General features: G+C 31.9%; 1 protein-coding gene across 1 annotated transcript; it reads right to left on the bottom strand.

Annotated features, from left to right (window-relative positions):
* Positions 1–4,767: 4,767 nt before the first annotated feature.
* On the bottom strand, positions 4,768–11,883 carry LOC114173458 (heat shock protein 90-5, chloroplastic). The gene is made up of 19 exons (XM_028057883.1): positions 11,507–11,883; positions 10,773–10,846; positions 10,440–10,565; positions 10,258–10,351; positions 10,084–10,167; positions 9,839–9,982; positions 9,435–9,551; positions 8,399–8,446; positions 8,222–8,302; positions 7,993–8,097; positions 7,771–7,911; positions 7,275–7,367; positions 7,086–7,163; positions 6,744–6,998; positions 6,467–6,569; positions 6,192–6,366; positions 5,984–6,089; positions 5,680–5,769; positions 4,768–5,383 (listed from the first exon to the last, which is right to left on the bottom strand). The coding sequence occupies exons 1-19, from the start codon at positions 11,753–11,755 to the stop codon at positions 5,186–5,188; spliced, it is 2,361 nt and encodes a 786-aa protein (XP_027913684.1). The 5' UTR covers positions 11,756–11,883; the 3' UTR covers positions 4,768–5,185.
* Between the last annotated feature and the right edge of the window lie 2,928 nt (positions 11,884–14,811).

Here is a 14,811-nt window from a genome sequence, read left to right as displayed (position 1 = left end):
AGTCTCTTTTCCTCTTTTCTATAAGATGGTTGTCCTTTGTGTTCGGGGTTGCTAAGCTTGTTCTTCTCCTTTCACATATGCCTTTCTCCTCCCTATACAAAGGTAGGCCATCAAATGTAATAGTTAACTTTGATGATTGAGTGTAAATTGCGTATGAGTTTTCTTCTTCAAAGTTCATTTTCTTCTCACGAGAGATTCAACCTAAGATTGCCTCATTCGAGAGTTTTCGAGTTCCACCGAAGGAGCTTGGGAAAATCCTATTATCATTTCAAGTCTTCTGCCACAAGATTCATCAATCTTCACCGATAGATCTAGGATTGAAGGCTTCATAGTGGATTTTCATTGTTCGAAACACAAATCTGGAAATTCTCCGTGAAGTGACATTCATCAAAGATAATGTGGAAGTTTATTTGGTTTGGGAAATGAAGGAGGAACAAATATTTGCTTACCACCAAGTTAGTTAAGAAAGAAAAGTTTCCCTAGTACCTTTAGCATTCAAGGGTAATGGAATGATCTGAAATCTGCCCTTAGGAAGAGACACATTCCCTTCACTGCACCAAAATTAATGATAGATAGCACACTTTAGACAGCACTTATTTAACTAAGCGCTATAAATGAAAGTGCGGAACAAAAGGCAGTGCTTTATTGAACAAATGTTGTCAAAATGGATACACATAGATAGCGCTTTTTTAAATAGGCACCAACTACATTTTATTTATTTAAATAAAACATTTTAAATAAAGTAAATAGAGAGTGTTTTTTACTTCTGAAATCAATAGAGAGTGTTTAAGTAAAAGAGGGTTGTCTATGTATTAAAAAATACTCCTTCGGCACCATACACTACTTCGCATTTTTTTTCTCCTACAACCCTCACACGACAGCAGCTGCATCCGCATTCTTCAACCACAACAACATCCGTGTTCTCCAACCACAATAGCATTCACGCTCTCCAGTCACAACAACATCCTGTCTTTGAGTGGGCACTTATCGATTAAGGGTTTGGGAAAGTCTTTTGTCTTGCAGCAGCGAGTGGGCACTCTGCAGCGATTTTTGAGGAGGTGAACCACTTCTCTCGTCTTCCAGCAGCGAACCAACAACGACGGACTAGCAACCACTGCAGCGGTCCTTTTCTAAGAGTACCAAACTCTCTTCCTTTCTCCTTCCACTTTCTATTTTGTAGATTCTTTGGATTTTTGTTTATCTATTTTGGCCACCATTGTGAATATATATGTACTCTCATTGAAAGAAAAACCTAGATATCAAACTCTTTGTAATTTAGGGCAAAAAAATTGAAGAAAAGCATAAAAATGAGAAGGAAGAATGAGATGAGAGAATAGTCGGGCACTGTGAGTTTTTATGAAGCATGATGATTTCTTTGTTGTAGACACCACAATGATGTCTCGTAGTTGAGTATGCATAGAGCTTAATTAAGATTTTGTTTATTAACAGCTTTTGGGAAGTGGAGTATCAAAACATTTTCTCCTTTTTTAGTATACACAAAATATAACGAGGACACTAGAAAAAAATGGAAGTATGTTGCTTTTGTGTGGTAGGTATTTTCTTTGCAACCATGTGGATGATATGGATTTCTTTGTTCTCAGAATTCAAGATGATGTCTTCTGATTAAAGATCTTGAGCTAAGATGGGTGCTTCAGACAAAGCTACAGAGCTTACATTGATTTTTAAAAATAAACACATAAGCCAAATGTTTGGGCCCTAAACTCTTAAAATTACATTTGAAACTGTAAACCAAATATGCAAATAGGTGAATCTTGAAATGGTAGAGGAACTAGGATAGTAAATATGAAGGTCTAACAGGAGAGGAAATAATAGTGTATCTCTTGTAACACTGAAAAATATTTCAATCAAAATTTCTAAATAATGAATCCTTTCTCTAAATTATGAATTTCCCTTAAGCAAAGTATTGGGTTTGATGCTTGTGTACCTAGTAATATTTTCTTGGAGAGTTAATCCTTGTCATGCTATGAATGTTCACACCTTAAACATGATAGCTTATTGTGGAAGATTCTTGTGGTCCTAGACCAAAAAATGGTTTGTAAAAATTGAACTACATTATGAATGAAAGAATATTCTATGGAGGTGCAACCATGAGAAATACATGTTCTCTCATCGTGGACAATGGATCTTGTTGTAACTTTTGTAGTACTAGATTGGCTGAAAAGTTGAACTTAGCTGTAATACCTCATCCCAAACCCTACAAACTTCATTAACTTAGATGGGGATATCACACTTAAACAAGTAAAGGTACAATTTTCCATAAAAACTGTGAAGAGAAAGTTTTATGTAATGTAGTTCCTATGGAAGCTTGTCATATTTTTCTAGGAATACCATGGCAGTTTCATAGAAAATCTATACATAATGGTATTTCTAATGAAATTACCATCACACATAAAGCTAAGAAGGATAAGTACTTTCATTAGGTCACTACTTTGCAAAAATAAAATAAAATAAAATAAAAATAGGCCTACCAAGTCGGACACATAAATGGTGCACGGAAAAATAATAATTCGGACACAACTTAAAACTTTTTATACAATTCTTTTAAAGTTACCTCCACTAAGGGTAAAGCACCAATAATTTCTAGTTCTTTTCCATCACATATGTGGCCACAATTAAGAAATAACAAAGATAAGTACTTTCATTAGGTCACTACTTCGAAAAAAAAATTGACCAACTAGATTCAATATTAATTGGTGCACAAAAAACAAATAACTAGAACACAACTTAACACTTTTTGAACAATTTTTTGAAAGTTACCTCCAATAATGGTTTTTTGACCACCAATGTTTTCTAGTTCCTTTCCATCACATACATGACCACAATTGAATCTCCCAGAATAACATCCATTAGTATTTATAGTATCCTTCTATTTGGGGAAGAGAAGAGGAACTTGTTAAGGTTAAAAATCTAATCAAAGAGATTATGATTCAACAACATCAAAATATAGTTTTGGTTAAATTACTTTTTTGGTCATTCCATTTGTCAAGTAATGTCATTTTGATCCTCAAGTTTTTTTCTGTTTTAATTTGGTCCTCATTCTTAAAAATGGTTCAATTTAGTCTTTATTGTTAGTTTGACCAAACGGTGTTAAAGTCAACGCCACATGTCAATTTGAGTTTTTTGAATTTTTTAAATTTTATTTTATTTTTTTATATTTTCACGTATCACTTCATAGTTGTGCCACGTGTTAAAATGATTCAATTTGGTCCCTATATTTGTTTTTAGTTTCAATTTAGTCCCATTTTTTGTAAAAGTGAAATAATATACCCCTCCTTAAATTGACATTTAATTTATTTTTTTATAAATCTTATGGTAATATTCTTAGTAAAATTAAGGTTTTTATTAAATAAACACACCAAATTCAACTTATTACGACATATTTTAACTAACTTTGGTTTTGTATTTAGGTTAATGCAATAGGATATACATAACCACCTACATCAAGCTCAACCACCTGCTTCAATCATGAAAATGAATCCAGAATACCAAAAATACATGCACAATCATGAAAATGACAAAAACACAACATCTAGTGTTTTTCACTCAAGCAAAAATTGATTTAATCCCACAACTAATCATCAAAACATAGATTATATAATTTCTTCAATACAATAACATCAACACCTACTTATTTACCTCAGGACTAATAATAATCACAGTGATGGATCCAAATCACAACTCCCGAATTGAAAATGTATAGTAATATCCCTAAATCAGATCCTATGGTGGTTAATCCAAATTGCAAAAGAACAATCAAAACAGAGAAAGGGAAAGAGGATAAAGTTGAACATTTTCATGTTCAGTCAAGAAGATGAATCTCAATACTAAAACAAAAGTAGTAGTTATAAAAAATAGAAAAAATGAAAAATGAAAAAAAAAAAAAAGAGGACTTGTAATTCCAAAGACAAATATTCATTAAAGAAAACAATTTATGATAGGAAAAGAATTTGAAAATAAAATTTACAGATATTCCAAAGAAATATTAGTTTAACTAAAAAGTCACATTTCTTTTTTCAATTTTTCATGAAAAAGAAATGTAGATATCTTTCTAGAAAATATTTATTTAGTTTCTGAATATAGAAAACTATTTACTATTTAAGATATAAATTTAAATACCTATTTGGCAATAAACTATAATTGTTTAATCACATAACTATTATATTAAGAACCAATCTGAATTCTTATATTCAAAAATAAAATGATACATTATATTAAGAACCAATCTGAATTCTTATATTCAAAAATAAAATGATACATTCTACCTTTAGAACTAAATTAGCAGAGCATTTCACACACCAAATGAATCACTTCCCTATATTTTTAACAACTATAACAAAAGTAAAAACTAAAACTATATATCAGTCGATAGTTGAATGATAATTTAAAATATATTTGTACAGACACTATATTCCAATTTAACTCCATACAAAAACTTTTGCCAATTGATAATTTAAAATACTTGCAAAGTGCATTGCCCAAAACCCAAATTTTAGTTGTATATATAAAATTCCACAACGGAATACTAATTTTAAAAATAAAAAATAAAAAATATTATACATTTGTCACTATATTCCAATTAAATTCCATACATAAACTTTGTGAGTTGAATTATTTAAATTACTCTGACAATTGAATTATTCAGAAGCCCAAATTTTACTTGCCAACTGACAGTTGCATTGGAAACTCATACTTGATGCGTGGATATGGTTCTATAATTAAATTTAATCGAACTAAAACACAGCCGTCTAAAAAGTATTTATAAAATTTTCCATTGCATATCAATTAAGCATCGACTAGTGTTGTCAGGTTGAACTACACATCCATGACAGAAATGAGGGAACAAGAATCATTGATCATTTCATTTCAGCTTCCAGACTTGCTCCCAACCACGTGAAAGATCTTCACACCTAAAAAGAATAATACAGTGACACCCGAGACCATGAAGCATCAAATTGTCACCACCAACAAAACTAGTTCTTAATTCCAAAAGGTACAAAATGATTTGACCCTTAAGACATTCTTCACAGTTCTACATTTCAATGCTCCTTCAACCCCATGAAAAATCATAGGAAAAAAAAACCTAGACTCTCTAATTCCTTTCCAACCTTTGAATTCATTATTTTCCTATAATGCCAAAATTTTAAAATTCTGAGGCATAGTATGCCTAATCTGTTGTCCATGGATCAGTCTCTGTAATGACTTCAGTGGGTTCATAAACTTCTGGCTCTGTACTTTCCTCAGCCGAGCTTGACTCAGCTTCAGATGCTTCTCCCTCCTCATCTTCTGATCTACCCCATCTTCCTCCTACGGCCATGGCCATCATTTCATAAATCTTATTACCCAACTCAGCTGGGCTATCAGGCTGCATTATTGAGAAATATGTTAATCAAAACTGCAGTTAACCTATATTTGTCACAACAGAATAAGCATTATCCCACTATATATCGTATTACCCGACTCAGCCGGGCTATTAGGCTGCTCTAACTGAGAAACTATGTTTAATCAAAACTGCGGATAACCTATATTTATTACGGGAAAATGAGTCTTATCCTACTATATGAGGTTAACAATATCAATTCAGCAACATCATTTTGGTGAGTTATAGACCAAATGTAGTCTGCATGTTATATGAAAAATCAAATTTTATATTGCACTTACAGAAAATCCACTAGAAATTAGAGCTGTGTCGTATAAGAGATCCACTGCTCTCTTAGCTTCACTACTGTCAGGTGCATTCTTGCAGGCAGCCTGGAAGGAGATAAAAATAATTAAAACAAGTCAGACAAGTTCAATTCAGAGTATGGCTATATATCAGTTTCTACATTCAATAATTATGTACTTTTAATCAAAAGTGTGTCTATGCTATGTGTATATGTTTTCTGTGCAAATTATAAGAAAACTTAATAATATAGTAACAACGGTTTATATAAATCAATAAACTCCAAAGTCAATGTCAACTCACACTCAAGTCTTTGATAATGGGGTGATCTGTATTAATCTCCAATATTCTCCTCCCCCTCATGAACTCCAAACTTGAAGTGTCCCCAAGAGCCTGTGCCTTCATTAGTCTGAAGAAATGAAAATTGAAGATTGTTCAAGCCTTATGTCATGAGAATCATCAACTGCTTGTGAGAGAATGGCTTGAAAAGCTAAATGAGTCGCTGACTAACCTCTCCATGTTTGCAGACCAACCAAACTTCCCTGATACAAGGACACAAGGAGATGAACTCAAGCGCTTAGAGATTTGAACTTTGGCAACCTTATCACCAAGCTGTTGTTTTATCCAATCGCACAGTAGGTTGTATTCTTGTTTGTTTTCTCTCTCTGTGACTTCGTCCTCATCACCTGATTTAATAATTTTTTTGAGAACAATATTCAAATCCAAATTTCCCGGAAACAAAATAGTATTTGAGCAATCGAAAGCAAGGTAGGAAACAATACGAACCTAATTCTAAATCCTCCTTACTGATATCAACAAATTTTTTTTCTTTATATGTCTGTAAGTTCTGAATGGCAACTTCATCAATAGGTTCAACCAAATAAAGAACCTATAACAATAGACACAATTAACTTCAGTTATATCAAGCATTTCAATCATACACACAAACAAAAAGCCTAACCCTCCACAAGATAGCAGGTACTGCAGAGGGAAGCTGACAACCTTGGTTGCCATCTCACCGACCAATTCCCTATCTACAAGCACAATTAACATGTAGAGATACCTCAATATCTTTCTGAATCAGTCTCTCCACAAATGGAGCAGTCTTTGCACTCTTCAAGCTGTCAGTTGCTAGGTAAAAGATAGCCTTTTGGTTTTCTCCCATGTTTTCAACATAATCATCCAAGCTTTTAAGTTCCTCTTCACTTTTGGAAGTGTAAAACCTTAATAAGGGTGTTATGCGCTTATGATTTCCAGTGTCTTCAATACAACCTAATTTTATAAACCTACCAAAGTTCTCCCAGAATTTCTTGTAGTCCTGGAATCACACAAAAATCATTCATTAAATCAATAGACTCCAAATTCATATTCAAAATATAAAGACGCTAGGTTTATGGCAACAAACCTCTTTATTTTCACTTTCAGCAAGATCTTGAATCATATCAAATGCCTTCCTGACAAGTCTCTTTCTCATTATCCTTACCTGATCACAATATTATTAGAATAAAATAACATTATAAGAAAAACACATAGTCATCAAACATCATTCATGTTTATCATATGAAATAAGCAGGAAAAGTGGTAGTCCTCTTACAATTCTGCTTTCTTGAAGGATCTCTCGAGAAACGTTGAGAGGAAGGTCATCTGAGTCAACCACACCCTTCACAAAGCTCAGGTAACGTGGAAACTGAGAAATAAAAAGGCAAGTAAAATGTCAATTAAGCTCTTCAATGCTCCAAGCTCTTCCTTCTTAGGTAGCTGAGAACAGTCGATAAAATAAGGAGCAATAAACAACAAAAACACAGATATGACACATAAGAGCTTGAAGTTATACACCAGAGTAGGAACCAAACATTTTCCTCCTTTCATGATTCATAATAACAATATAATGAGAGAGGGGCATTGCCATCAATTTAAAATATACAAGACAAATCCCACTAAGAGTTTGAAGTTATACACCAGAGTAGGAACCAAAAATTTTCCTCCTTTCATGATTCACAATAACAATATAATGAAAGAGTGGCATTGACATAAATTTAAAATATACAAGACAAATCCCACTTAGAAGCTTATGGTAAATTAGTACTCACCAGCTCCCCATCAAAATCATCTGAAATGAATACACGCTTAACATACAAGCGTATGTTCTTTGTTTTAGGATTCACTACTTCTTCGTTGTTAAGAGGTCCCATTCCTGGAACATATAAAATGCTTCTGAACTCGACCTCACCCTGCAGAGTTTAAAGCCTAGTCAAATTGATAACTACGTAAAGGAAATGACCTTCTTCTGATACACTAAATTTTCAATATACCTCGGTAGTGAAGTGAGTATGTGCAAGTGGCTCTAAGAATTCACTAAAAGTCTTCTTGTAAAATTCATTGTACTCCTCCTTTTCAACTTCTTTTGGGTTCCGCATCTACCAAAAATTAAAAGAAAAACAGCGAAGTAAGACCAATAAGAGGCACGATAACAGAATGATAAGAAAAAATGCACGGAGATAATGTGCTAGCACCATAAAAGTAGATATATCTCAAACTCACCCATATTGGCTTTGTTTCGTTGGCTAATTCCCAGTCCCAATACTTCTCGGTTTTAGTCTTTTTCACCTTCTTTTTCTCACCCTTATAACACAAGCAGATACAGATTCACTTGGTTTTGGTAACAAATTAGAAAAACAAGTACAACACCGACATCAAGAAATACTATAAAGTCATTACCTCTACATTTTGTTCTTCCCCTTCTTTGGGTTCTTCCTCCTCTTCCACCTGCCAATATTAAAATTAATTAATTGATAGATAATTAAATTAATGGCCAAAAAAACTAGAGCTGATTCATTTGCCACTCCATGAAAAACATTTCTATAAGCTTCAAAAATATTTATGAAAATAGAGAATGAGAATTTACAGTAAATAAATTTAACCTAGATAAAATGAGTCACTCTACAAGTATTATTATGCTTTTTTAATAAATAAACTGAAATTATTTTTTATACTTCAATTGTTTGACATATTATTCATCCACAACATTTTCTATTCAATTGAAAAGAAAATGGTTGCTCCCTTTCCAGATGGAAATAAATTTCTAAAAGAACACACCTTTTCGAGCATCACTTAACACTTCTTAATAACCATCTCCTATTCACCACTAATCCCTCATTACAACCAACATCAATCCTCTCTGACCTGAATATGCTAGCAAATATAGCCCAGTATTAACCCATTCACAGAAACCCAACAAACGGCTATGTAAAACTTAAAATAAGCCAGTCATCCTAAAGGTAGAATAAATTCACCTCAAACACAAACACCAAATACCAAGGAACCATTTCAAGTTTCCTTTCTACCTAACAGTTGTCTCAAACTAAAAATAACCCAGTCGTCCTAAAGGTGACAAAAACCATAGCTAATGTAGAACAAATTTACCAACACAAAGACAAAAACCACAAGGAACCATTTCAAGTTCCTTTTCTACCCCTGTTGATAAGTAAATATTTATAATTACCATCAAGTAAAGACCAAATCTCATTATTCACTGATAGAAATCAATAACCAAAAAGAGTACCTTGAACAATACTAGAACCCAACAAAAGAAATTAAAATAAAGCATTTCATAGACAATAGAAAAGGTAGATCAGTATAAAAACTACTAAACATATGTGCAAAGTAGAAAACTACCACTTGTACACATAGAATTGGTTTAGCACATCAGCCACCCAACATCAACACAGGAATCTGTAACAGAAGGCCTGCTTACCTCCACAGTTTTCGACTTTTCTTGCCATGTGTAGATGGGGAAGGAAACAAACTGTGAGTAATTCTTCACCAAACCCTGAATCCTGGTTGGCTCAGAAAATTCATACTTGTCATCCTCCTGGCCAGTAAAGAAAAATTTGAGTGTTTTAACCACATAAAACATGTCAGCACTAAATTGATGTTCCAAATATTATACTAGATTTATCCTTGTACTGAAAGAGGACAAATAAATTTCAAAAGAAGATTTCCCACTGAAATTTAAAACTTTATACTTATTTAATTAATATCAGTTATCTGGCTAGACAAGAAGCAAGAATTATCCTGAGTTCAACCTTTCATCAATACATACTTCTCAGTTCTTACATTCCATGTAACCTTTCTAAAAAACGAAATAACATCACTCACTCTTAAAAACAGTGTAATTTGTGTACCACGCCGCAGATGCTTTTCCGGGTCAGTTTCTTCCTTTATCACATAAGAGCTACTGTCAGCTTCTGCTTCCCACACATACTGCTTATCTGATCTTGGGCTCTTCGTAGAAACAACAACCTGATTGCCATGCAGGAATAGCCAATTAATGGCAAAATTCAGAAACAGTTAAAATCAGAAAAATCAACCAGCATGATGTACTTAAGAAAGCCACTCGATACCTTCTCAGCAACAAGAAAAGCAGAGTAGAATCCAACACCAAATTGTCCGATCAAACCATTATCTGCTCCTAGATCCTTGTTTTCCTGTAACACAAGGGGGATATAAAAACATGATTGAAGAATTAAAGCATCAATTATCAATGAAAGCCACATTTCAGCTCAATGGCAAATCACCTTAAGTGCCTTCAAAAATTTTGATGTACCACTCTGAGCAATAGTTCCAAGACAATCAATGAGCTCTTCTTTAGTCATTCCAATACCAGTATCCCTACAGAGTCAAGAGTTAACAGTTTAATACTCCTTATCACAGGTACCCATGAAAAGTGAAATAAAACCAAAACAATACAGATACATACGTTATAGTAATAGTTCCATTTTCTGGATCAGACTTTATACGTATCTCAAGATCTCCAGCATCTCCGAGCAGAGAAGGCTCAGTCACACTTAAGAATCTCAACTTGTCCAAAGCGTCACTAGCATTACTGGAAGAACAGAACAACAATCAACACAATACATCACAGTCCAGTGGTAGCATACTCATATCATATAACCCGTGTTAGATATAGGTGCAAAAATCCCAAGTGAAAAAAAAAAAAAAACATGGCATCTACTAAAGCAACCTCTTTTAGTATGCACTACTCAACAACAATAGCACAATCATGCAAACATGGAAACATTAGTCAGATTACCTCACAAGTTCACGAAGGAAAACTTCCTTGTGGCTGTACAGACTGTGAACAATCAAATCCAACAATCGACTCACCTGCACAAAAGAAAAATGGAATACACGTACTTCAGCAAAATTAATACACTTAATAACAGATCTCCCTTCATTCCAAGGGAAGTGCAAAAACAAATTGATGTACCCCTTCATTCAGAAAAAATCATGCACACACAAACCCCTTTATGCATTAAGTCTATCACTTTCATATCAAAATTCCAAACTAATTGCAACATATATGTATGCGTTAATAAAAGGATTTGCCACATTCACTTGTTTTTGAGTGTGAATACTAATTACTTTCTAATCCTCCAAAAAGAAAAACTAGATGATCATAGTAAATATCATATACAAATGAAGATATATATGATCATGACATACATATACATAAATATATACACACCAAACACATATATAGATCACGGAATTCATCAGATTCATAAATCTCTCTCACAAGCAAACATACCAGTAATAAATGGGTCTTTGTCAAAATTCCAAACCAAGTACAAGAGTAAATTGACATTGAATTCATTTCCTAAGTAAATCTGTCTCTCGCACACACGCACACACTTCACGATGTAGGCTTATTTACTTGGAATTACAAGCCACACGTAATAGCAAAAAGGTTGAACCTTTAGCTCACTCAAGACGACCAAAAACTCCAATATGGTTAACAAACCTACAAAATCATTAAAAACACACCTCAGCCTGGTACTCAAACTTCTCCCCGGTGGTCTCCTCCTTCTCGGCCACGGCGGCCTCACATCGAACAGCGAGCTTCCTCTCGCGCCTCTGCGCCCACCTCAGCCCCGCGGCGGAGAAGCTCCTCCGGCGAGCGAGCTGCGGCGGCAGAAAAGCGCTTCTGAGAGGGGAAGCCCTTGAAAAGGAGGAAGAAGGAAGGAGAGAGGTAAGAGAGGGCGTGGCCATGGTTCTGCTCAGTACGGGAGCCATACTTTGAACTCTCCACACACAAGAGAGTGAGTAAGAGAGTCTTCCTTGTTATGTGTTATCTCTATCTGTGAATGAGTCTGAGCGAGAGTAACGAAAACCCTTACAAGGAAATGAAGAAAGGGTTTAGTGAAGATATAACGCGAGAGATTGTTCTAGAATCATATAGGAAGGGTTTTGGCCGTTTTAGCGTCCGAATTGTAAGGCCTAGATTCTGCCACGACATGCCATATCCAGTCTTATATTGTATTTTATTTTATTTGAATAAGTAAAATTATTTGTTTTTTTAATTAAAGTTTTTCACATTAAAGGATAAATTGTCAGTGCAATTTGGTGCTAGGGAAACTCTCTCGTCACTTTTTACTTTTTAATTTTACTTAAATATTTAGATATATACAAAACTTTATTTCAAGACATTAATTAATCAATTAAAAATACAAAATTTTTAATATATAAAATACAAAATTAAAGAGAAATTTAAAATTTTAAAAATAAGAAAAAAGTTGACATGTTAGTTTTTTCCTATCTTATTTTTGGAAAGTCAACCGTGAGGTAGTCAAAATTATAACGGGTTGGTTATTTTCTCATCCTTAATCAACAACCTATATATCTATAGATATGTTAAGATATAAAATGTTGAAAATTGATTTAAGATATTTTATTTAAAGATATAGCGTTTTGTCTTTTTTTACAACATGTCTAAGATGATTATAGGGAGAATATCATCCTAAAATCGATTTTAACGGGTTTTCATCCAAATTTTGAATTAAAGGTTTATCCTTATTTTATGGTGATTGATCAATATCTTATCAAATTCTTAATCTCTTCAATAGGTAACTAGGTGTTTTCTCATGTTAAAAAAGTACATTTATCATGAACCTATGGTTATATTTTGTTAAGTTGTGAAACATAATAATTGAGTCATCCTTTCTTTAAAAATTAGTAATCATTAAACATAATTAACGTGTCACACACATATAATTTAACTTTTATATTGTCACCTCATCGTTGGTGAAATTGTCTTATTACAACAACATAATTTACTCTTATGTAACACATGATCATGATCATGTTGGTGAACTCCAAGCATCTGCATTCCATTTTCTGGTAGCCTCGTCATGGTACTCCAAGTTCACCCTCCCTCTTCGTTATGGCACCATGTCTTTTGTGTGAGTCTTTGTATCCCTATTTTCATTCTCAGTCGATATTCTCCCAGCCTTGTCCCCTCACCACCATCCCATCATGCCACTTGTGTCATGCTCCCAATTATGACTATGTCCAATCTCCAATGCTGATTTTTTACTTGACTTTGTGCTTTGGTGGGATCCAAATCGCGACTCTCTCGTACTCCTATGCATTTCCACCTGTTGTGGTGGTCTCTAAGTCACAACCATCGTTCCTCTTCTCATGGCGGCCACTGTTTCCAATTGCTTCATGTATTATGTGTTTTTGTTTAATTTTTAAATTTTTGAGTTATTTAAAAGAAAATTGAATTTTTATTAGAATTTTGGATTAAGATTATATTTGAAAATAACATTTAAGTTAGTTAGGTTATTGTTTTTATTTGATTAAAGTTTTAAGATGTAAAATGATGCAAAGGAAAGATTAGGGTTTATGTTTTTTTTTTTTCCAGTAGCGTGACTTGGGGTTGCGTTCTCGAGTTTTCATTTTTTTAGTTATATGAAAAAGTAGATAAATGTGGTGTTATGGTATGTTATAATATTTAGGAGGATATTTTACGACATTCATCATATAGTAATTTATATAATATTAAAGAAAAAAAGGAAACAAATTATCTGCTTTGTATATATATTTAAAGAAGGTTAAAAGTGGGGTCGGCTTTCTCTCTTTTATTTTTTGTTGTATTTGATATTATATATGACTTGTAGCTTTTGGGTATTAAGATTTGGTAATGACTAAACTTTTGGTATGTTGCAATTAAGGTTTTAGAATAATTAGTAATTTTCTTTGGTAGTGTTTTTTTATAGAAATTATGATATGGTATAATTACTAATTTTTAATATATTATATAAAAGAGGAAAGGAATAATTATAGAAAGTGGCTTATAAACGGGGATTGCAGAGGTGATTTTATTAATTTGGGTTGGAATTTAATTGATTTGCTTTAGTTGCATTCGACTTCTAGAATGCGTATTTAGAGTTCTTCTAAACACAACATATTTATTATTATTATTATTATTATTATTATTATAATTATTTATTATTATTATTATTATTATTTCATTTTACTACTAATTATTATTATTCTTATCATTATTATTATTATTTCTATTATTATTATTATTACTATTATTATCCTTAATGTTATTATTATTAATTTATTTTACTATTATTATTATTATTTTAATTATTATTATTATTATTATAATTATTATTATTTTAATTATTATTATTACGGTTATCATTATAACTATTATTCTTATTATTATTATTATTACTAATTTTAGTTTATTTTAATATTATTTATTATTTTTTTATCATTATTATTATTATAATAATTATTATTGTTATTTATATTATAATTATTATAATTATTATAATTATAAATTTTTTTATTTTTTTTATTGTTATTACTATTTTTACTTTTATTATTTTATTTTACTATTATTATTAATATATTTATTTTTATTTTTATTATTACTATTATTAGTATTCTTATTCTTATTCTTGTTATTTTATTTTATTATTATTATTTTATTATTTTATTATCATTAATATTTTTATTATTGTTTTATTTTATTTATGATTTTATTATCATTATTATTGTTTCATTAGTGCTTTATTTAATTATTATTATTATTATTATTTTATTAATATTCTTATTTTATTATTGTTGTTTCATTTTATTATTATTTTGATTATTTTTATTTTTATTTTTATTGTTTCATTTTATTATTATTATTATCATCATTATTATTGTTGTTGTTACTTTTATTATTATCATTATTACTATTTTATTGCTCGTGCGATATTTTGGGACAATAGTTATGTGTTCTTCTTGGTTTGTATATTGTTTGGTTGTCCATGATTGTGTGTTGA

Source organism: Vigna unguiculata, chromosome 2 (genome assembly GCF_004118075.2).
Source record: "Vigna unguiculata cultivar IT97K-499-35 chromosome 2, ASM411807v1, whole genome shotgun sequence".
Lineage (NCBI taxonomy): Eukaryota > Viridiplantae > Streptophyta > Magnoliopsida > Fabales > Fabaceae > Vigna > Vigna unguiculata.
The sequence above is the reverse complement of the archived record's forward strand: the minus strand, read 5'-3'. Positions and strand labels throughout refer to the sequence as shown.

Bases quoted from the DNA above. Each gene is read 5' to 3' on its own strand.
- LOC114173458 (XM_028057883.1), bottom strand. From the start codon at position 11,755: ATGGCTCCCGTACTGAGCAGAACCATGGCCACGCCCTCTCTTACCTCT. The intron at 8,098-8,221 runs GTGAGTTTGAGA...AATTTTTGGTAG, and splicing joins ACGAAACAAAGCCAATATGG to ATGCGGAACCCAAAAGAAGT. The intron at 6,090-6,191 runs GTTAGTCAGCGA...TCATTTCTTCAG, and splicing joins TGGTCTGCAAACATGGAGAG to ACTAATGAAGGCACAGGCTC.